Source organism: Lissotriton helveticus, chromosome 9 (genome assembly GCF_964261635.1).
Source record: "Lissotriton helveticus chromosome 9, aLisHel1.1, whole genome shotgun sequence".
Classification (NCBI taxonomy): Eukaryota; Metazoa; Chordata; class Amphibia; order Caudata; family Salamandridae; genus Lissotriton; species Lissotriton helveticus.
The window spans coordinates 333,170,960-333,196,091 of NC_136070.1; the positions used below are offsets into that span (position 1 = coordinate 333,170,960).

The 25,132-nt window shown below is 45.1% G+C and overlaps 1 protein-coding gene across 4 annotated transcripts in view; it reads left to right on the plus strand.

Annotated features, from left to right (window-relative positions):
* Window positions 1–25,132, plus strand: part of CCDC88C (coiled-coil and HOOK domain protein 88C) — a 622,549-nt gene that overhangs the window by 104,270 nt on the left and 493,147 nt on the right. For all 4 annotated transcript variants that reach the window (XM_078660043.1, XM_078660044.1, XM_078660042.1 and 1 more), the window contains exon 3: window positions 2,690–2,798. In XM_078660043.1, coding sequence (XP_078516169.1) covers window positions 2,690–2,798 — 109 coding nt within the window. The remainder of the gene's footprint in view (window positions 1–2,689; window positions 2,799–25,132) is intronic.

Here is a 25,132-nt window from a genome sequence, read left to right on the forward strand (position 1 = left end):
GTCCTGTTCGTGCACTGTGAACTGTTCCGGTGCTCTATCCTGCTAAGCCACTGCGTGCTGCCCTGTAACTGCATCCTGCCCAGGTACTGTGTCCTGCCCTGGTACTGTGAGCAGCCCTGGTTCTGCTTCCTGCCCTGGTACTGTGAGCTGCCCTAGTACTAAATCCAGTCTCGGTACCGTGAGCTGTCCGGCTACCGAGAGTTCCTCCATTTGCTCTTGATCTCTCTTCATTGGTAAGGTAAGTGGCTCCACCGGTTCTCTGTTTTTTTTCTCCCACCGCTGCGTCTCTCTCTCCTGACGCTGTCTCTTCACCGCGTGGGGGTACATGGTGTTCCTCGGGGGAAGGCTGCTGGAGTTCTGAGGTTGGGGTATGTTCCTCATCCGGGGAACGGTTAAGCCCTAAGGCTCTGGAGTGTTCCTCCTCAGAGGCGTTGTCATGCCCCTCTCCTGAGGCCCCGGCAGGTCCCTCTTCTTGACCCTCATTACAAAGCCAGGGCACTTTATACTGCACATACCTGTTTTTTGTAATAATTGGTCTAAACTCGACCTAACTCCTTTTTTCACATTTTTTCCTCAGCACCCTGTTGAGGGTGCTGAGGGGGCCGATCTCGGAACACAGGGCCACACAGAGTGAAATAAGCGGCTGACCAGACAAGAAAATACAGGGAGTGAAAATCCCCCTCCAGCCCCACCCCCTCCCCAGCCTCTTACAAGTGAATGCTGGAAATGCGTTGCTTTGAAGCGATGTTTTTCTGCTCCTTTATGTGCAGCTTTCCTGGGTAATTGAGATTCCCTGTATTTCATGACCTTGGGAATGTTTACTCAAAAAAAACATAGATGGAAATTTTAACATTTACAATGCCAATAGCTCTAACATTGTCAAAGGCAAAACCATTGCATTGTAAATGCTTGTTTTAATTTGTGGACTGCCTGAACCTAGCCCTGATGGAAAAGCAGGACTATATGTTCAGAAAGTGCCTGAAAACGAAACTATTCAGACTTCTTTTCGACTGATGCCCTGCCAGAGTCACTGGTTCCACCCCACTCCCAACTGGACTCTGATCCCTGCTTTTGCTTCACAGAGATTGATTTGCTTTACATTCCAGCGCTCTGAAGTAATCAAAAGGTATGCGCAGCACTTTATAAATCAATCCTCAACATAATTCAGAGAACGACTGAAGCCTGCCTTGTTCGAGCATTTCTCCAGCATCTGGCGCGGCATGCCATGCCCCCTCTGCCCCCTTTGTAATGCAGGCTCATTCTCAGCACAACAAGAATCACGTTGTTTGGAGGGAGATCTGACCACCCTGAAGCCCCCCTGGGGCACCCGCGATGAAAGCAGCATTGTGTCACTTGAAAGAACGTGAGGAAATTAAAGCTCAATAGCGAAAATAGAAACAATAGTTGTTTCAACTAATTAAATTTTAAGGTTTTTATAATAGAACATTATATAAATTAGCTTTTTCCTTCTGACTCACACGAAAAGTGCACAAAAAGATTAGGGCTTAAAAAGGAGCTAGACCAGGGTTAGGATTGTAATATGGATTTAAGTTTTGCATCACGGTGACCGGAGAACAGGGTTAAGATAAGGAGAAGAGTTAAGATTGTGATGAGATTCTAGATGGGATAAGGGGTGTTAAAATGCATTTTTGTGATAGGGAGACTTGTTAAAGGGGGTCAATATTGCGATTGCATTTCATATTGACTGGAAATGTAGTCATTTTCTTTCCGCCTCTTTCTTTATAATTGTATTTCACTATTTCTTTATTCCTACATAGACCTAATGCTACATCAGCTTGGAGGCAAGCTATCAACAGGTGAACAGTTTGACCCCCGTCCCATTTATTGGACGATATATGCACCTCGTAAGTGCATAAGAATGCAGAACATGTCAGTTCTTAGAGCAGCTCAAGAATGTACATATGTTTATAGAGGTGGAAAGTAGAGGGACGAGGTACCCACGGGCACCCTATGAAATGACACTGCTTGTGAGATGAAGATTAAAACGGGGAGCGCGTGCTTCGAGCTCTCAAGCAGAAGCTTTGAGGGTAAATCAGTAAATTAATTCAAAATGTTTAAGAAAAGCATTGCTGGAGGTAGGTAAAGCTGGAGACCACATTGGCTTGTCTCCTACACGCTAGGCAGGGAGTGAATTCCCCTGGTGTGCCAAGAAACTACATTTCTGTGCCTGGTGCAAAAACAGCTCGGTGACCTGTTGGACCATGGACCACATGGAGACACCCCTTTAAAGGACATTAGCTAAAGCCCGTTTGAGACTGCTTAATCACCACGCACTTTATCAAATCCATCAGGCTTGTAGGCTATGCACAAAGCTCTTGCACTTTTTGTGTTTAATAATCAAAACGTGATGCTTTATTGTAATAGATGTCAAATTAAATTGTTCAGTTGTTTTTACATAATGCTTTTTAAAGACGTTTTATATTGTAATGATTGTAATTAATCATCAATAAACAAATACTGGTGCTGTGCTCTCGCACCAAAGTGGTGGTGTCCAGCATAAGTTCAGGACTCCTACACGTGTTCAAGGGAGGGCATAGCAGTTCTGTATCACTCTTCAGTCCAATTCAAAGAAATACATTTTGAGATCTGAGAGGTAATGTTTGGTAAAAAAAAATGATGAAATGTCATCTACCTTTCCTGTAAACCAATGACCTATTTTTCTTTCTAGAGACCCAAGGCCATCAAATCAGCGGGTCAACAAGCACGTCAACAATGATGTCAACTTCCGGATCCAGAACCTCGCTATTCTGGTGCGACACATCAAGACTTACTACCAGGTATGTAGGTGTCCAACTTGCTGCGGAAGTACCTGGAAGCCACGTGTGCTGACGTTTTGCGTGCTAGCTGCTGCAATGACAGTGCTCTGCAGAACCATGTAGTAATTATAGGCCTGCACGTGGCAATCTAATTGTTTCAACACTGCTGTGGGCATACCGGAAGTAAAACTCCTTCCTTGAACTTGAAAGAGAACAGTTCATGCTTTATAGTTAACCCGTTTGCTGCTTCGAACGTTCAGCGCCAGTGCTGAACGTTCGAAGAAACGGGTGCGGCCGCGTCGGCCGTGCGCAGCACCAGGGAGGTAGCTCGCGCGACGTTCAACGGCCGACGGCAGCTAGACTAGACTGACTGTCCATCTTTTGCTATGCTAGACTGTCACATGACCTCTTTTATTCCATGGTTTGGGTGTGGTAGGAAATGTAGGTTGTGATTGAAAACCCTCTCTACCACCGCCTTAAATTTTCTGAGCAGTAATATTCTGAAAGAGACCTCCCCTTTGTGCGGGTGGACAGGCTCTTGGCGGGCTGGGACGGTGTCTCTCAAGGTGTTTCTGCTCAGAATCTTCATGCAGTGCAACCCCGCCTTGAAGATAATGGTGGTCAGTGGCCAAAAATAATAGTTGTCTCAGACATTGTAAGAGCGCTCTGGCTCAGCAACAGAACTTGGTTGATCCTCCCCCTTTACCTGAGCCGGTCCTAAATTGCAGTCCAGAAATGTCTCGCCTAAAAGAAAACATTCATTGCAGATCCTGTTACTTGCAGGCGTGTTTTGCTGAAGATGAGTCCTGTTGATGGTAGGGGGTCCATATGAGTACTTTTCGCTCCCTAAGCAAAAGGCCTGGTTGCTCCCTCCCTTTGCAAGGCAGACCTATTTGACCCTTATGTGAGCTACATGGTGCCCCTCAGCCTAATGCCACCGACCTTGTCGATGGTGTAAATTATTGCTGAGGAATCCTCAAATGAGGAGGGTCAATATCTGCTGCGAGAACTCGGCCAAAGACCCCCCCTTTCACAGGCACAGCCTATAACCGAAAAATAGCACTGGTTTTTGCAACTATGTGCTTGGTACTTTGTATTAGAAACAGGTGTCTAGCGCCATGACCGGTCTGAAGGTTGTTCCGACACTGTGCGTGGTCATTCTTGATAAAGAAGTGCACCTAGTGTGTTTCCACGGTCACTGGGGTGTGGCCTAGGTAGGTGCGCTGCTGGTTGCCTGGGCCTGTATTTTGACGGGCTTCTTCTGCTGGGTTGGCGATTTCTTCCTGTGCTAATGACCTGTAATTACACGGGAATGTTCCTTTGCTCTGTTCTACTGTGCATTTTCTTTGCAGGAGTTCCTTCCTCATCGTTCATCTTTTTTTTTTTTTTTGCTGCCTTTAAAGTTTGGCAGGCGGTCTGCATCTGACATTTCCGGTCACCTCGCTGATGATGCCCATTTCACAGGTGTTTGTGTGTTTGCGTCCTGATAAAGAGAGAACTATGTTTGACGCAATAATTTATGTAAAAATTGGCATGTTGTAAGTTGTCAGAGGAAAACACTGCAGAAAAACGCAGTGAGACACTTTTTTGGATAATGAATTTCTTTCATGAAAAGGTTAGTGAATGAGGGCAAATTGGGTGAAAACCAAAACTGTAACTTCGGTCTCAAAACATTGACAAAGCCAATAGGTTTCACAATTGTATTGCGCAGTTTGAGATGCTAATTTGTGGACACCCCACAAGACCGATGTATTTGAAACATGGATGTTGCTTTCTGTAGCATTGTTTTGTTTTTGTTTTTTCCTCAGTTTTTTTTGTCCATGCTTGCTCCCCTCTGCTACTGGAACAAAGTAAAATAGTACCTTATGCATTTGGGTGGGGTGCAAGGACAAACCTAAATAGGCAATAGAAAAAGCTGACCCCAAATACTCCTGTTGGCTGATCCAAGATCTCTCAGACATTGTCACGAGCCAGTGGGTGAAGGTTCCAAGGCAAAAGCAGCCAATGGCTGACGGAGACTGACCCAAAGGCCCTTGAAGGGAGTATAGGTTGCAAAGTGCTTGCCGTGAATGGTATAGGGGCTGGGAGGACAGGACATGACAGCAAAGAGGAAGCTGGAGGCTGAAGAGCGAGAGGTTTTTTTTAATGTTAATTTACCCTTCAAATATTGAAATGTAACACCAAATGAGTGAAGTTTTGATAGGTTAGTACTCATTTTAAAAATACTGATGCAGGTGGAACTTTCATTTCTGTTATTCAACCACTACAAGAAAACACTTAGATACTGTGTGTTTAATTGGTCTACTGGTTAGCAGAAATGTATATATCTTGTTTTGTAGAATGTATATTGCGCTACTAATCTTTGTCTAATCTGCAAAATGTTCTGATTAACATTGGGTTCATGGTCGCTAGTTTCAAAGGGCCTTATTGACAGGATGTTGGTTGTTTTTGGGTTTATATGAGAGGTATTGGGAGTGCCGGAAAGTACTAAGAAGATGGTGGCTTGTTCCCTTGGGGGAAACTTATTTAAGGCTAAATTCAATATAGCAGTCTCGTCATGTAAAAAGATCCCTTGGTAACTTGATTCGCTTGTAAACAAGAGAGAGTTTAAAGTCCTAGCTTGGATTTAATGATTTGGTGGCAGACTAACCACTGAACAAGATGGTAAATGGTCCATTTCCATCAGGCTAGCTACATCGTTTTTTAAATAATGAGTTGTTCATCTACGTGGGTGCTCGCGTTATAATTTTGTATACATATTTTACTTAATGTTATTGAAGCTTGAAAAGTTGTACCTTTATTTACTGCACTGTGCCTAATGTGAGAATGTGGTTTCAACATAGACCAGAATATTTTAGTCTTACTAGTTGCAAAGGATTGACACAAGCTGAAATGCAATTGTACTATCAGAAGGGGCCAGTGGTCTATTAGACTTTAATGACTCCTCAGTCCTGGGAGCAATCCCTCTTCTATTAAACAGTGTGCTTTATTGTAAAACTGCAATATCCTATCCCTTTAGTTGCCATCTTTTTTCCAAGCAGAAAGAAAAAAGTTATATTAAGTTTTCTCTAAACCAGGATACTGTGTAGGCAAGACAGCTGTTTTGTTGTAATTTTTTTATTTATTTATTTTTATTTTATTTTTATTTATTTTTTGTTCTTTTTTTTTTATATTTAATTGTAATTCAGCACCCTTGAAAACTCTACAGAGATATGTTTGTTGCCCCATTTGTTAATTACATAATCTGTAGATTTCAGTAAAAAACATACTCCTAGTTCTGACAGTTCAAAAGTCACTAAGGCCACTGCATATGAATCGTTAGGCGCTCCTGGTACTTTGCAAAGAAAGCTGGCCACTTTTAATCTATTGATTGTTATATTTGCCACTTAAAAGGTGAACATTTTATACAGAATGGTTTAATATGCTTAGTGGTATTAGTTCCTCATGGAATTGGGGCAAGTCGTTTGTGTTTTGTCTTTGGTAGAAAGAAAAGGCCTAATACTGTTAACTATATTGCAGCATTGTGGAAAGAGTGGTTTATTCTATGTCGGCTCAATGCTTTGTTTCATTGAGATGCCAATTCATGTTTCTGCTCTGTGTTTCAATGTAATAATTATTTCAAGAGGACGGCTAGGAATTACTGTAACCCCACACATTTTGCATCTTTTTAATGCCTGACATCTTGAATCTGAAAATGCTTCCTAGTGGGATGCTTGCACAGACGTATGTATTGTAGGAATTGTTTGCAAGCAGTGGAACAGTTTGTTTGGCTTACTTATTTTTAACATTAGAAAGGAGCAGCATTTCACATTCATCCCGAGGGCACTGGCTAAATGGTCATCATTTTTTAACATGATAGGAAATATTATGCTGTTTGCATTGATTGAACACCCCATCTAGAAAGCTTCTTTCAATTGTGGAAACAAGGCATAATAAACAACTAAAAGAATAAACAAAATAACAATTGAGTTGGCGTTCTATTGTATTAGGCTAGGAACAAAGGAGGTCCTGTTTAGTAAAAGTTAAAGAGAATAAATAGGAATTTTCTTGGCCATATCAGACTAGAGTTTTTTTGTAAATTGCAAGATGTGGCTAATTCTTATTTAAGAGAGGTTTGTTCAAAAGAGCCATTAAGAGAGAGACTTGTTGGGTATCTAAAAAGGGTTGTAGGAAAGAACTCCAAAAAGTTGTACCTCACACTATAAAGGCTTGCATGACTGACAAAGGCAGAAGCCTTGAAGTTGAGTAGGTTCCAAATAACTGAAGTGGTCTAGGAGAAGTGGATGGAATGGAAGTTATATCAGAGAAAGTCATCAGAAAAGAAAATAACATACTTCTATTATTAATATGGAGCCAGTGAAGGATTTCCTTACAGCGTTCATGAGATCGTGTCTTTGGCAATTCAAAATGAGCCCTGCAGCAGAGTTTTTGAATTTTTGAAAAAAAATTTACGAGAAGAGTTGTGCCCATCAGGGATAGGATTGCAGTATTTTAGCTTTGAGTGACTATTCTGGTGTCTGAGTTGGAGAGTTGCTTCAAGCTCCAAAAACATTTTAAGATTCAGTTGTGTGTCGCAGATAAGTGGGAGTTGAACTCCATGGAATGGTTTAAAACATAGACAAAATGTGTACAATGAAAGAGTTGCAGCTTCCACCCATCTCATTTGTACGATACCCAGTTCATTTTTTTTCCCTTAGACTGCATCGTCAACACCATGACAAACTTCAAACAATGCTTGACCAGCGTGGCCAGTCGGATAAAAGAGAACTGCCTCAAGCTCAATACTGACAAAACTAAAGTGCTGATCTTCGTGAAACCGAGCTCACTTTGGGACTCCACCTGGTGGCCCTCTGAACTCAGACCCAATAACCAACCTGACTGACCATGTAAGGCACCTAGGCCTCCTACTGGATGGCAACCTCACCATGAAGTCCTAGGTCAGTGCTGTCACTTCTGCATGCTTCCACATCCTATGGATGTTGCGAAAACCCTTCAAGTGGGTCCCAATGGATACCAGACAAACCATCACGCAGGACCTAATAGCAAGCAGATTGTACCATGGCAACACACTCTACGCCGGCATCCCAACCCATCATCTTCACAGACTTTAACCCATCCAAAACACCACCACTAGACACGTCTTCGGCCTCCCGCACCAATCTCACGCCACACCACTCTGAGATCTACACTGGCTTCTCTGTCCAAAAGCGCTGCCAGTTCAAGCTTCTTACACACGCAATCAAGTCACTACAAAACACGGGACCCGCATACCTCAATAAACTACTTCACTTCCACAAATCCACCCGATAGCTTCGCATTCACACACACACACACCGGGCATTAACTGGAAGCAGAACAGGAGGTTGTCCATTCTCCTACCAAGCCGCCAAATACTGAAGTGACCTCACCAAACACATCGGGGTCTCTTCCTCACGTCTTAAATTCCACAAGAAGCTGAAGATGTGGCTTTATAATTAGTCTCCTTGCTCGACCATCGAGACTGCCTGTACTCTGGCCCAGCCTTACCACCCGCCTACTCTCACCTACTCAGCGCCTGGATACCCTCCCGGATGCCAAGCAGCGTTTTACAAATCCACCTTACATTACATTCCCCAACAGCAAGTGGTATTTGGAGCAATAGTACTAATTAACGCCCAGTTTCATATTTATTAGTTCCGTGCAAAAGTCATAGTTCAGTTTTGTTGTTGTTTTTTTTACCAAAGTAGAGCGAAATTGAGACGAGAGCACTTTCTAATGCCTTAAAAACTGTGTATAAGAATTGCATTATACATGGAACGATTTCATAAAATTACATTAAAGATGGCTCTTTTATCTTACTGCACAAATTTCACTACCTTTCTGCACAAATGTAACCCTTTGCATTCCAGTTTTGTTTAACAACGTTCTCTTAGGTCATACCCATGAAAAAATACCATGGCATAAACCATGTTTGCAGAAGCGCAGTGTATTATGCAGGTCACTATCAATCAATCAATCAATCAATCATAATACTTGTATAGCGCACTACTCACCCGGAAGGGTCTCAAGGCACTTGGGGGAAGGGGTCCGCTACTGCTCGAATAGCCAGGTCTTGAGTTGTCTCCTGAAGGCGAGATGGTCCTGGGTCAGCCGAAGGTGGATGGGGAGGGAGTTCCATGTCTTGGCCGCTAGGTAGGAGAAGGATCTGCCTCCGGCGGTGGCTCTTCGGATGCCTGGTACGGCGTCGAGGCTAGTAGATCGTAGCTGGCGGGTGGGCGTGTAGAAGGTCAGGCGGTCGTTGAGGTACTTGGGGCCGAGGTCATGGAGAGACTTGTGTGCGTGGGTGAGGAGCCTGAACGTGATCCTCTTGTTGATGGGGAGCCAGTGCAGGTCCCTCAGGTGGCCGGAGATGTGGCTGCGTCGGGGGATGTCCAGGATGAGTCGGGCGGAGGCGTTCTGGATGCGTTGGAGTCTTTTCTGTAGCTTGGCTGTGGTTCCAGCGTAGAGGGTGTTTCCGTAGTCCAGTCGGCTGGTGACGAGTGCCTGGGTGACTGTCTTCCTGGTTTCGGTCGGGATCCATCGGAAGATCTTGCGGAGCATGCGAAGGGTGTGAAAGCATGATGAGACGGCGTTGACTTGTCTGGTCATCGAGAGGGAGGAGTCCAGGATGAAGCCCAGGTTGCGTGCGTGGTCTGTTGGTTTGGGAGCAGTGCCCAGGGCGGGGGGCCACCAGGAGTCGTCCCAGGCGGAGGGCGATGGTCCCAGGATGAGGACTTCTGTCTTGTCTGAGTTCAGTTTCAGGCGGCTCTTCTTCATCCATTCGGCGACGTCTTTCATCCCTTCGTGTAGGCTGGTTCTGGCGGTGTCGGGGTCTCTGGTGAGGGAGAGGATCAGCTGGGTGTCATCGGCGTAGGAGATGATGTTGAGGTTGTGTTGGCGTGCGATGGCTGCAAGAGGTCTCATGTAGAGGGATGTAGGGGCATCATGGCGAACTCGATTCACCTTTCATGAGCCATGGCCCCTAGCCACACTAAGCTATGGTAATACCGTTTTAAATCCTGTGCATCTGTAATACAGCTGTGGGTGTATTTTGCACTATTTAACTCTGAAAGACCGAGAAGGCGGTGTTTCCAAATGGGTGCTCTTATTTTTCCATTCGAGACACAATCAGTTAATTGTCATGGTGATGCCATGTTGACTGGTATGTGTTACATGTGAATAGTTCTTTCTTTAGTGACCTCTTTGTTTTCTAAAGCATTGGAATCAAATGTGTAGCAGCACCTATATCCGTTAAAATGTCCTAACAGCGCGAGAATAGTGGCAAAGCTTTTGCTGCATAATGTTTGCAGCAAAATAATGTACCTAATAAATATGTTTTTTTGTTGCACAATTTAGGCAACTGCATAATGTTGTTTAGTTGCCACGTTATTCCAGTGGCTGAAAAGGCAGGTGCTCAGACTCCAATATGGGTCATAGGTTCCCAGAGTGACAGGTTCTGCCTGTGACTCCACACCTGAGCGCTAGCCATTCAGATTAGATCAGAACAGGTGGTAAAACTATTTACAGCTGCCCTTTCTTGGGCCCTGCGACCTTGGAAAAAGGGCTGGTCTTGGTAGCTGCCGATTACGTTTAAAGGGCTCCGTTTCTCTTGTCAGCAGCTGAACACTAAAACTTTACAACCTGCTATCAGGAAACGTGTTGACACTTTGTGGCCGGATTAATTACTCTGACTTTTCCCTCCTCGGTGCGCAGTCAAAGGCCTTAAGCTGCAGTGCGTCACGGGCAGAAGAAGAAAGCAAGATGGCTGTGACTTCTGTATTTTCAAAAGATATCTGTTCAAGCTTTTTTTAAAGAAGTACAGTTGTTTGTGGTTTTCTGAGGTTTACGTCGACAGTAATCGAGACGTGCTGTGCCTAAAGGAAGTCGAAAGCTGATTTATGAGAAGGCTGTGAGAAGTTGAAGCTTTACCTGTTGCAGTGCTCCCAAGTTTTGAAAATTCTTTTTTTAATTTTTTTATTTTTTTTGTTAAAGTTTGTCAGCAGACAGAAAAAGTACAATTCTTACAGAGAAAAAGACAAAGAAAAGGTGTACATCATCTTCAGAGCATTGTACCAACTAAATACAGGAATCAATTAACACAGATAAATGACACTATAAGCATAATTTATAACAAAAAAGAAAGATACATTAAATCCTAACCACAAACTAATTCCACCTACAATCCTATCCAATTCGCCATAGGATACCAGAGTTTACTCCCTTGCATTTTCTTTCTGATACCCTTAGTTTTATACAATGCTTCTCAAAGTAATATATAGATAGCAATCTAGATTGCCAATTAATAAAAGTTGGTGGTTCAGTATCTAACCATTGAGACGTAATGCATAAATCAAGTTTTGACAATTCTTAGCGAACTAATTATCATATATGATATTGCAGGAAGCGTTGTGGCATGACCATTGTTATCAATGACAACAAAAGGGACACCAGTGAATTGATAAAAACGGAGGAATATCCTTGAAATAAAAACAAAACCTCAGTAAAGTAAGCCACATTTCTTGCAAACGTAGTGGTGCATCTGATGGTGTCTACCTTAAGGCTTGTCTTTTGGTGAGTTAGCTTCTTGAAACCTCTCCAGCTCATAGGAGCTGCTCTGCAGAGCAATCTCCAGAGTTGCATTTAGAGAGCAGGTGCTGACCCTTTTATCAACCGGTTTGACACAGCCTGCTGTGAGGGAGAGCTGAACAGACCTCAAAATGTGTGACTCTCACTCGCAATGAGTGAAACTTGGGGGTCTCTTCTGTTGGAATGTATCCCTGATGATAATGATTATTTGTCTAGCGCACACAAAAAAAGGGCTTCTTTTAACTAAACCCAGTACGGTCCTACTCATTTTATTGACCACTGAAGATAAAAGTTGAATTAGGCTCACCAGATTTCAGAATGGAAGCCCTCACCTTTCTGGGTTGCAGGGGTGCTGCTGCTTAGTGTGTGAATTATCTGCGGTGAATCTTCAGCTTTTTTTCCATTGGTGAAAAGAAAAACAAGCATTGTACTAGTCAGCAGTTATACACACGTTTGAGTTTCCTGTTCACTGTTTAATTTATGAGAAATGCAGACAAACATTTCCTGCAAAACGGCAGCAACCTGTCTGGCCCAGCGCCAGTCCCCTGGAGAGCGATGTCAGGGTTGACCCTAGTAGACCATGTTCTCCGTTCCCACCCAGAGTTGCTTTATGGCAACATAGACTTTTATTTTGAAGTTTAAAGGCTTTTCTTGTTATGTTGATAGTTTTTTGAGGCCAACCCTTTGAGACAAAAAAGACAGTTTTTTCTGCATGCAATGCGTTCGTATTAGCCACATCTTTACCACCTCTACTTTTAAAGTCAGTGACCTGACACTGAGTTCCGAACGTGGCTGTGATTGTTGAACTTTTTTCAGAGGTGTCTGGCCTTACCAAACTAAATGCATTAAATTAGTCTTTAGGTTGTGAAAATGTTGTAGTTGTAAGGGTCCCACCTAGTAGCTCAGAAGTGATCCGTACTCAGTAGAAATCTCCATACTTGCTCTCCTTGTCGATGACTAGTCGCTGGGGTAAAATATCTCAATAGAGAATTAAAAGTGTAAATGGCTTTGTGGTGTCTAGCTGCTCATGGGGGAGTATTTCTAGTGTGTAGTAAGCCGTGCGTTGGATGGCTTTTCAGTTTTTCACTCGCTAGAATCCTCGTACTCTAATACAAAACTTTGGGGCACAGTGATTTGTGCCCTCTGCCATGGAGCCCCTTAGCTTTATTCCCATTAAAAAAAAAAAATAGATTGCATTATGTGGTTGATTGCAGTAAAGGGTGGATGAAAATTAATTGAAGTGGTATAGTGTTATTACCAGTATTTAGAATATTTGAGAGCTGAATAGCATAGCCAAGGAGAAGGAGTCACAGTAGTAAGAGGGTGCAGATAGGATTTGGATAAAGCCCGACTTTAGATGGGGCCAATAACCACGTCTCGTGCTAGAAGTACATAGCCAATAACAGCGTCTCTGTCCATCTCTCACTACTTATCCACAAGATTGGCAAATGGGTACAGTGCCCTGCTGCTTACCTTACTTGTAGAGGGTATTGGTCATTGTTAGACTCTAAATTGGTCCGTCGTTGACATGTAGGCAAAAGGTTTAGCAGAATAGGGCGAGATTGGGATTATGCAAATGGTACCCAGGTCATTGAATTTACCAGGTTTACTTGTATATGTAGTGGTATTAGTATATTGTACAGATAATGTATTTGGACATTTTTTTTTTTCTTTGCAGAGTTTTATATAGCGCGAACTAGACCCGAACCGAATCAGGTATCAGAGCGCTTTACATATTTTTCCAGTTACGTTACATTTTACGTTTCCAGTTACTTTCATTTTAGGCACGGGGAGATTAAGTGATTTGCCCAGAATCACAGGAGGTTTTGGCGTCGTTACCGAGACTCGAACCCAGATTCCGAGGTCGAGCGCCCTAGCCGTTATGTTGTACATCTTTTGGCTGCCTTTTGGCTAGGTTTGTGCCATAAAAATAACACATATATACATAAATAGATATTGTGAACTTAGTTGGTTATTAAGAGTACTGATCCAATGGGTGTAATCCCAAGCATGCTATTCTTGATAGTTTGCTAGACAATACATTAACATAGGGTACGAAATGTATGGATGTGTTTATTAACACCTTCAGCGCGGCGCGAATTTTCGCGCTGTGCTGAAGGTTCTAAAAAACGGGTGGGGCCGTGACGGAACGGTTCCGTCAGAAGCACAGCCCAACCGGCGCTCATGACGGAACCGTTCCGTCATAAGCATCGAATGGGTTATGAGAGAGATTAACAGTCTGTAGGTGAATAAAGGCACATTGTATCCTGCAGATGTTCGTAGTTTACGTCAACTGTATGTCCAACAGAAGATAAGTAAACGTGTTTGAGGGCCATTGAATTAGAGTATAATTACCAGGTACAATATCCAAACGCTTCAGTGGAAAAAACAAGTTTTAGACCCTGTGTAAACTAAAAAAGCAGCAATATTCTTTTAGAGAAGTTGGGTAGGGTGATCCAAAAAAGAGAACGGTGCCTACGCCTTCGGAAGCAGTGGAAACCTGGATACAGCCGGTAGCCACCCATGGGAGCTTCCACAGGCAGCCCTTTCACAAATGAACTAGAGCAGAGTTGGTGGTCTCGGTCCTGCAGAAAGTCTGCAGAGAAATCTTGCAAGAAACTGTACCCCAGTTTGATTTGACTGTCCGGAGACTCTCCGTTGACCAGTATGCTGCTGGGTGGCAATAGTTTAGTTCCCTTTAGTTTTTTATTTCCACAGGCCGGCTCCCATTTGTTGGTTGGAAGGCTGGCTCAATGAGTGCAGCTTACAAATGGATGATATGAGGGTCAGAGGTTTGAATCTTGGCCTAGTAGACTCGGCCTACAACCTTACGAAGTCAGTAAATTGAGTACCATAAAAGTGCTGATAGGTACATCTGTTACTACAGTGCTTAGAAACAGCCGAAGCTTGCTATGAAGAGCTGTATAAAAACAGGAAGCTCTTATTAGGTTGGTAAACTGAGTTGTATTAATAAAAAATTATTATTGGACTGCTTGAGCTTCATGTGAAAAGGCCCTTTAATACTCTGTTAAAGCGAACCCAGCTTTAGGCAGATTAGTTTTGCATTTTAAGTCTCTGACGGCGCTTTGTTTGCTTTATTAGCTCATGATCTGTGATCAAGATCTAACCAATCGGGTGTGGCTGTTCAAGTAAGACCCACCTTGCTCACTATTAGCTTTTGTTGACCATTCAGAAAGTCACTGAAACCATGCCACCGGCCTTCCCTTGTGCAATGTAGGAAAACAGGTGAGCTCATTAAACACATTAAGCCAACTCCAATGTTTGAAGCAATCGATCAGTCCTGAACTTGCGTCAGGCCTGGCTCCGTTTTTAGGTTACTACGGTTTAATGCATATGCTGATTTACCGGGGCAACATCAACCCTCATCTTCACAGGGGGTGGATGGGTTATAGATCCAGATGTATGAAACACTTTTGCATTCCGAAACACTGCGGTTCCCAAAATCATAGAGTTTGTGTCTACATAATGGTTTTATAATTTACTAAATCCCCTTTGTAATCATCGCAATAGGGCTTTTGGGGCTCAATTCGATTCTCAATTAGGAGTGGGTGTGAAAGAGGTGTCCCCACCTGCTTGTGATTTGCAGTGAAATGCATCAATGGTTTGTGACTCAGTTGCCACTATTAAACCGCTTCCCCTTTGGGAATACTTGTTTGGTGCGGCCTCAAAGAGGGGGTAGGCTGAGTTCCAAGTGATCACTGCCTACTCCCCGGGTCTCTTAGAAAATGGAATTATTTTTAATGTGTTACCAGTGGCGGCTCCTCTGCTAAGGCGGAGGAGCATCGCCTCACTGCTATAACAACGAATCATTATTATAATTATATTTTTCCTATTGAAGTCAGTGGCTCTCTGGGCAGGACGAGGCTGGCCAGAGCAGGGAGAGGAGGGATTTGAACTCATTAAGTGCGCACGACAGCTTCGCCAGAAACATGCAAAGTCTCCCAGTCCTTGTCAGAATGCCGTGGTTCGACGCTCAGACGCTGCATTGCAGTGCTGTAATTGGCAAAGGGGAGCCTGGGAGTATGGGTGCTTCCTGTTGCTTCCTGCTGCCGGCGGAGACAGAAAGAAGAGGACGGAGGAGAGGCGCCTGCCGGGGCAGGTACGTGTTCTTTTTTTTTTTTCTCATTTCCTTCCTGCCCCTGCCCAACCACTCCCGATCAGTAGCAGCTGCAATTGTGTGGTACCTGTTCCTTTTAAAGAACACAGGCTGCTTAAAAAATATATCTGCACTTTGGAATTCAAGGATGGTGGTCTGCTGTTCCTTGCAGGCCTCCATCATTTGTTTGTAGTTAATGGTAAGGGGTCGCCAATATCTGCCTGTCAAATTAATATTCATTAAGGCAGTTGATCGGTTACCCCATGTATCTGGACATTTTGCTATAGAGCCGTTTACAACATAGAGCACATCGGAAGAAATGACAGGCAAGTTAAACAACAAGCATTTGCAATGCAATAGGTCTCGCATTTACACGAGTTTAAGCTATTGATATTGTAAATGACAATGCCTTTTATTTACGTTTCAAAAACCAAAACATAAATAAAAGGCATTGTCATTTACAATGCCAATAGCTCAAACTCATGTAAATGCGAGACCTGTTGCATTGTAAATGCTTGTTTATGTTTGGTTTTGTTTGTTTTTCACTATAAGACATCTGTTCAGCAGCCCAAACAGACTCAACTGAAAGACTTTATACGCCGTACTGAATGGCGAAGCTGTGGAATTAACTACCTTTAAAACTGCGCGCTGAGACCTGCACTCTGAGTTTCCGCAAAGGTTTGAAAACTCATTTATTCCCTGTCTGATTACACCCTTCTGTTGCTTCAATTCTGTGGTTGACCTATGAAGCGCCGGGATGCCCCAGGGTAACTGTGCGCTATATAAAATTTTAATAATAATAATGGAACATGCGGACACTACACTGCAACCCTAACGTTCATGAGGTGTGCTGAATACTTAACAAATGTTATAATAGTTATGCCAGGATGTTCCTTGTTCCACTGTTTGAGAGGCACTTCTCACTCCTGTCATAATCTGGCTGTTGGACACGGCCTCGTGGCGTGGTCCGACCCCTCCCGCATGGCGGGCCCCGGACGACATCGGCCCTCCATCGACATGCTGTCGACCCCCCTGACACGAACATTCACGAAACCTCGATGAGAGCAGCCCCCCTGGCAACCTACGGCTCTCCCCCTTCCTGGTACCCCGGCGGACCCTGCTCGCTAACGCTGCCGGTCTGGCGACCATGCCAGACCACCATTCCCGGCCGACGCCAGCTTGGGCCCATCACGTCCCGAGCACGTGGCCGCCGCCGCCCTGGCCCCGGCCCCAGCGAAGCCCGGCATCGAGGCACCAAGATCCTCCCAGGTGGTAGAGTGGCCACTTGGCGGATCCCGGAGGAGGGGAGTTTCGATGGGCCTCCGGCCGTCCCCGGACGCCTGGTATCAATCGCCCTCCAGCCTCCCTGGGCGCTGGCTCCACCCCCCTGCTGGGTGTCTGGACACCTTCATCCCGGCCCCTCTGACCCCCAGGCGCGAGGGTCCGGACATCAAAGGACTCCAGTCCTATATCTGGGCCAGCCCTGGATTAGGACTTCAGTTGTATCTGGAGTCGAAGCCCTGCTGACCTCGTCGCGGCTGATCCTGATCCGAACTCTTGCACCTGGAACCTTCGAGGCCCTGCTGACGCTGTCGCGGCCTGACAAAGCTGAACCACCTTTGAGGCCCTGCTGACGCTGTCGCGGCCTGACCAAGCTGAACCACCTTTGAGGCCTTGCTGACGCTGTCGCGGCCTGACCAAGCGGAACCACCTTCGAGGCCCTGCTGACGCTGTCGCGGCCTGACCACGCTGAACCCCCTTCGAGGCCCTGCTGACGCTGTCGCGGCCTGACCACGCTGAACTATCTTCGAGGCCCTGCTGACGCTGTCGCGGCCTGAACAACGCTGAACTATCCAAGCACCAGTTGGTACCAAGACTGTCCCGCTACCCCCTATCCCCGAAACCAAGACTTTACGGATCCCTCGATCCTTGCCTGCTAACCTATCAAAGACTGCCTTAATTGCCTATATAAAGATTCTTGTGAATATTCCTCCTGTGTGGTGTCCCTCTGTAAGTAGTGTGATTGCTCAAGCTGGTACGATTGTAGGAGAGGAGCCTCGCCAAAGAGGCCTCCCTACGGCGCTCGGCCTATTCCATAGAGAGAGGTGGGTCTCGGGGCGGGCAGTCAGACATCTTCTGTCTCCCCTGGGATCGCCTTTCCAACACTGGCCCTTGTGTATTACATTCCCTCCCAAACCCCGAGGTCTGTTTTGGCATGGCCACCTTTCTTTAACATGCCTTACAGTTTAGGCGAAACTTACAGTTATAATTGACTGTATTTTGTTTTGTTTTATGTGTTCTTGGTTTTTGACCTGCTTTTAGCCTTTTATTGACATGTTGTTATTAATATTCTTCAGTACTTTATATTTATTGCAGCTCTTTTTTTAGGTCTCGCCTGTCGATGCGCATGCGCATCGAGCTTGCGAGACTATTGGGGCTTAACCACTCTTTAACTAACTTGCAAGGAATCGTGGCGATTCCTTGCAGTGCCCGTGACTTTTAAGCTCAATGCGCATGTGCATTGAGCTTAAAAGCGCGTGCACATCAGTTCCCTCAGCCGCACTCCAGGCCCCTGCTGTTTTCACACCCTCTCCCCGCTCTGCCCCCTCCCCTGCCCGCCGTGTCGCAGATCACAGAAGCTTGTTTATCTACTTTCAAGCGCACGGCCGCTAGGCCGTGCCTCCCCTACTCTCCTCCCCCCTCCTCCTCCTACTCTCCTCCCCTGCCTGCCGTGTCGCACCTCTCCCCTCTCCCCGCTCCGCCCCCTCCCCTGCCCGCCGTGTCGCAGATCACAGAAGCTTGTTTATCTACTTTCAAGCCGGCAACCATTCCGTCCTTGTCCTCTCACGCTTGACCGATCTGGCCCGCGGTTCTCACTCTTCCTTGCCCTGGCCTATTGAACCTATATTTTCCGCTTGTGCCTTACCTCTTTAGGCACACCCCGATCCTTATTGTATATACTCCTCCATGCAGCCTAGGCTGGACAAGCATGTGACACAGCAATTCCTCGTGTTCTGTTAAGCACCGTTGCTTCTCACACGCCCGGTCCTTTCTCTCCCGCCGTCCAACGAAACCACGAACGGTATGCACAGTTTTCATCCTCTTACACATTGCTTTTAGGCACCATCTCTGTTTTCTACCCTCTTTTTCTCTCCCTTTACCACCATTATAAATATACTAAGCGTCCTGCCTTTAAAATTACGACCCAGTTCCTTTACATTTCCTGCAATCATAGGCAGCACATTTCCCCCACTTGCAATAAAATCAAGTTCACCTAACACCAAAGTTTACCACAGATGCAGTCACGGCCTGGGGCGCTCTAACTAATATAAATTAACAAGTTGCTGTGACAAAGCTTCAGAGGAACCACAGCAGCGATGCCATATGAACAGCAGGCAGCCACAACACATCTCCCCAACTTTGTGAGGAGGAACGAGGTTACAACTTCAGTGTGCGCTTCTTCGCAGCCATGCTTTCAGGGCAACTTTTCTGGGCGCGCAGGGCCCATCTGTTATTAAAAAATGCTTTAAGTGCAACAGAAAACTTCTACCAGGGCCATAATGTAATTGCGTTCAGGGGCCTTACATGTTATCACGTGCTGTAGCATTATATTAAGCTACTGATCAACAGTGCCTACTCCTGCGTATTAATTTTGCGAGGGGGGACAGTGTTACGACTACAGTGTGCGCTCCTTTACCGCCGTGCTTTTGTTGGAATTCGCTTTAAACTGGGATGTAATGTTATTGTGTACAGGAGGCTTACATAAAGGCGCTGTCACGATGTTTACACGCACTTAACAGACCTTGCGTTCCTGGCTTCCATTTACGCTTACAATGTATATGTAACAGAGCACTGAACAACTTTGCGAGGTGGGACGGGGTTACCATTAAAACTGTTGAAATTCGCTTAAACTAGGATGTAATGTTATTGTCTACAGTAGGCTTACATTAACCTATATTTTCCGCTTGTGCCTTACCTCTTTAGGCACACCCCGATCCTTATTGTATATACTCCTCCATGCAGCCTAGGCTGGACAAGCATGTGACACAGCAATTCCTCGTGTTCTGTTAAGCACCGTTGCTTCTCACACGCCCGGTCCTTTCTCTCCCGCCGTCCAACGAAACCACGAACGGTATGCACAGTTTTCATCCTCTTACACATTGCTTTTAGGCACCATCTCTGTTTTCTACCCTCTTTTTCTCTCCCTTTACCACCATTATAAATATACTAAGCGTCCTGCCTTTAAAATTACGACCCAGTTCCTTTACATTTCCTGCAGTCATAGGCAGCACATTTCCCCCACTTGCAATAAAATTAAGTTCACCTAACGCCAAAGTTTACCACAGATGCAGTCACGGCCTGGGGCGCTCTAACTAACATAAATTAACAAGTTGCTGACACAAAGCTTCAGAGGAACCACAGCAGCGATGCCATATGAACAGCAGGCAGCCACAACACATCTCCCCAACTTTGTGAGGAGGAACGAGGTTACAACTTCAGTGTGCTCTTCTTCACAGCCATGCTTTCAGGGCAACTTTTCTGGGCGCGCAGGGCCCATCTGTTATTAAAAAATGCTTTAAGTGCAACAGAAAACTTCTACCAGGGCCGTAATGTAATTGCGTTCAGGGGCCTTACATGTTATCACGTGCTGTAGCATTATATTAAGCTACTGATCAACAGTGCCTACTCCTGCGTATTAATTTTGCGAGGGGGGACAGTGTTACGACTACAGTGTGCGCTCCTTTACCGCCGTGCTTTTGTTGGAATTCGCTTTAAACTGGGATGTAATGTTATTGTGTACAGGAGGCTTACATAAAGGCGCTGTCACGATGTTTACACGCACTTAACAGACCTTGCGTTCCTGGCTTCCATTTACGCTTACAATGTATATGTAACAGAGCACTGAACAACTTTGCGAGGTGGGACGGGGTTACCATTAAAACTGTTGAAATTAGCTTAAACTAGGATGTAATGTTATTGTCTACAGTAGGCTTACATTAAGCCGCTGTCACAATGTTTACACGCACTTAACCGAGCAGTTAACAACTTTGCCAGGGGGGACGGTCGTACGACTGCAGTGTGCGCTCTTTCGCCGCCATGCTTTTAGGGCAACTTTTATGGGCGCGCAGGGCCCATCTGTTGTTAAAAAGTACTTTCAATTCAACAGAAAACTTCTACCAGGGCCCTTATGTTATCGCGTTCAGTGGCCTTACATGCTATCACATGCTGTGGCATTATATTAAGCTACTGTTGAACACTGGCTACTCCTGCGTATCAACTTTGCGAGGGTCATAGTGTTAGAGTTTGCGTTCTCTGGGCCCGGTATAACAGGAGGAGGGCATGTTCTTCACTGTTAAAGTACATTCTTGTGGGGCTCACATTTGATCTTTAATGTGGTGCACAAAGAACAGACTGGTCCGTACTTTTAAATGCGAGTGAGATTAACCGTAGGGAGAAACCACATGCACATTTGACTCAAGCTGCCATATTGCATTGCTGTGCTTCTCTCCCCTGCTGCACTCTCCTGCTCTCTAGAGATGTAGCATAACGACGAGAGCTGCCATATAAGTCACATAAATACAAAACATGTTGCATTCCAAATGCTATCGGTGTCACATTCGCAAAAGTTATAACTATTGGGATTGTAAATGACAAAGCCATCAATTTAGCAATTTTAACAACGAAAAAATAAATTAAATATGTCATTTACAAGACCAATAACTACAACTTTTCTAATGCGAGACCTATTGCATTCCAACCCCACTCATCCACGCAACGCCACTCACACACGCAACGCCACTCACACACGCAACGCCACTCACACATGCAATGCCACTCACACATGCAATGCCACTCACACACGCAACGCCACTCACACACGCAATGCCACTCACACACGCAACGCCACTCACACACGCAACGCCACTCACACACGCAACGCCACTCACACACGCAACGCCACTCACACACGCAACGCCACTCACACACGCAACGCCACTCACACACGCAACGCCACTCACACACGCAACGCCACTCACACACGCCACTCACACACGCAACGCCACTCACACACGCAACGCCACTCACACACGCAACGCCACTCACACACGCAACGCCACTCACACACGCAACGCCACTCACACACGCAACGCCACTCACACACGCAACGCCACTCACACACGCCACTCACACGCCACTCACACACGCCACTCACACACGCCACTCATCCACGCAACGCCACTCATCCACGCAACGCCACTCATCCACGCAACGCCACTCATCCACGCAACGCCACTCATCCACGCAACGCCACTCATCCACGCAACGCCACTCATCCATTTGCAAAAAGAAAAATGTCAAACTCTTCTATTGCGAGACCTATTGCATTTTCAATGCTTGTTTATGTGTGTTTTTGAAACACTAGGCCTTAATGCATTTGTAATGGACCGTATGTTGCTCTTTTACCGATGAATTTCTTATGTGTTTTACTGTGTTACTATGCATTTATTGTTGACTGCAAGAACCCAAATGAAGCCAATGAATATAATTGGTCACTAATACCTTTCACATGTGTAATAAAATTCGCCAAGAGGGTACTCACATTTTTAGATGTCAAAATATAATCGATGTTGACCTACCCCACGTCCAGTAAAAGTGTGAGGAAAGCGTTCCAAAACTGAGTAGACTTCATTGGCAAAAAAAATTGCTTTTTTTCAAAAGAGTGATAATTGCTAAAATGTCATCTATCTGATCTTTTATAGTAATCAGAGCTTCTAGTTATTTATTAAGTGATAATAGCATGCCTGTTCTAAGCACATTGAGGGAAGTGCAATAAATGTTCACAGTATGAAGACGTGATCTCCTTGCCAACTTTGAACCAATGATTTGATAACAAGGAGAGCCAAGGATGATCTTATTCACAGACCCCTAACAATAGGGGAGAAATAAACACAGGCAGGCTGCCCTTAGATCTAACAATGGTATAAGGAACTGCTGAGGTGTGATATGTAATATAATCATTTAGGTGACTGCTATCTACTGTCAATGTCTCCTAAACACAGGATGGTAAGACTAGATACAAACGTTAACCAATCCTGGTTCAGGAGCTTGTTTTTAAAGCCTGCCACATTCCAATACAGAACACAGAGACACTCATTTGATTTAGATATCCTGTAATTATGTAAAGTCAAGTTGTCCCGCACATATGTAGCATGCTGAGGATTGTGCATTTCTTCGAGTGGTTCCTCCGCTACACCCCTTCGAAAACTTGGGGACGTCTCATAGACTACGATAATCTGGGTAGCATTTATATTCGGAATAGAAAGAAACCCAGTGGTGCTCCAAGAATAAACCGAAAGGGGAATTCACTCAGCAAGTTGTGGTTCGAGTCATTCCATTTAAACGTTCTCATAGGGGAGAAACGATCTGTTGAGGTGATAATCATCTCTCCAGAGTCTTCATCAAATGATACTGATTTTTCTCTTGCCACTAGTTCTCGGGAAATAATCGTCTGACTTATTAAATAAAGCCCAAAGAAACAACTGTGATCATTTGCCATTCCGATCAAGTGTTTCATATCATTTTCAGAAAACTATTTGAGGAGAATGTCAAGAAATAACGTTTGAACCTTATTACTCTAAAACAATTAAAGATTTGGCGAAATAAAGAAAAATCCGCTGCCCGCCCGAAAATTCGCACCGACTTCCCTTTCAGTGTACGAAGCGCTATACAAACGCTAAAATATTATTATATGCGTAATGCAATTACAATATTGGCACACTTTTATGCGGATGTTCACTGTTAAGCCAGTCAAAGAGAGTAGGTTTGTAAATAATTAATCACTGCCATGCTTTTTAGCATACACCACAAACGGAATTGAATCTAGGCGCTTGAATAACACGTTGCTATTACCGCCTCAATGGAACTTATTCTATTTCCTGCAGATGGATGAGTGGCTTAGCCACTCTGGCCGGACTCAAACTTCTGGTGTGCATAGGACGCACAGATGTTTGCAGCAGGCACACAACCGACTGAGCTGTCTCAGTGACTCGCATCTCCTTTAAACCGGTGCCAGTGACTCAGGCAGCGCTGGCGAAAATGAATCCGCTCCAGCCGTGGGAAAAACACGTCCTTTAAGCAAGAAAAACAAAAGCAGAAATCTCCATTTTGACCTTTCACAAGCGAGAGCTCCCTTGCATCAGTGGCCGGGTCTCAAACTACCGCGGCGTTCCGGCTGGAACTCCAGGAAAAAAATGGAAAAAAAGGGTCACCTTTTAATGTTCTAAACACGTCTATACATTAACAAAACAAAACATTTTACAAAAACGACTACTGATAAAATCAGACACAGACCCCATTTAATATTTCCAATCGCTTTCGTTAGTAAACTGTAAATGAAGACTAGGAGAAAGTGACGGCGCCGGTGTTAACAAGCCGTGAGCGTGCACTCTCCCGAACCTCCGGTCTTGGGATGTGCACGCTCACGGCAGTCGTGGGGCGGGACTTCCGACTTTGCGAGAAGCCCGCGCCCACAGAGTCGATGGCAGCAGAAGTAAGGAGAGGCGGCTGAGGCAGTAAGTGGGGCTTGGCATCTGTGTGTGAGCGCGTGTGTATGCAGTGTGTGTGTGTGCGATGGCGGCAGCGGCGGAGGGGGAGGGGGGTCTTTGTATGTGTGCGTGCGTGAGAGTAGGTGCGCTGGTGTGTGTGTGGGTGCGGCGAGGGGGGGGTGTGTGTGTGTGTGCGTCTGGCTGTGTATGCGTGTGGCTGTGATGTGCGCATGCGTGAGTGTGGGTGCGCGTGCACGCAGTGAAATCCAGCCGGAGAGCGCGTGGCACTTTCTTGTCCTTCATTCCCCCGAGTCAGCTAGCTATAGTTCTCCACCTGGACCGCATCCTTCGGATGCGTGTATTCCAGGCTCGACCTAAAAAAGTTAGTACTTAGTTTGCACCCACTCTTTACGACTTGTCTGTTATAGTACGTCTGGTCCATAATACGAATCGTTGTGATAATACCCATTGAGGTGGGTAAAGAGGGCCCAGCAGCTGGCACAGGAGGTATTGTACAGGACCCATGAGCCCATTCTCCTGTCAATTTTGGCGTGGGCACACAATTATTAGTTAACCAGTTAATAAAAGAACGCACAATTCGAATTTTGGGTTTTGAAGCAGATAACAATGGTCTGTAGGGCTTGTAGTAGTCTTATAAAGAAAACACATTTTAAACCGTCTTTAATGTAGTCGGTCTTCCAGAAAATAACTAGAACTTGGGTAAACTGAGTGCTAATTGCAAAAGGAGTGTAAAACCTTTGAGATTACATGTAAAAAAGGACTTCAGGATCTGCACTAATTCAATTTCCTTCCCTGGGACACTTTAACCCACTATCACTCCCCTGTGTTTAACCATGTCTTCCCGCTGTAGAGACAGTTTGTGTGCCCGGTTAGATGCTGCTTTTGCTTTAATGAAAAAGGACCATCTACTGATGGAAAGGGATGTGCCCAGGCATTACAGCTGGTTCAGATTGATTCAGGTATTTCTACCTGAATCAGTACCTATACCCGAGTGTCCGGGCTCTGTCCAGACCTTGGTCTTGGGTTTGATGAGCCAGAGACTGGCGTCCCATCCAACTATTTAGGTC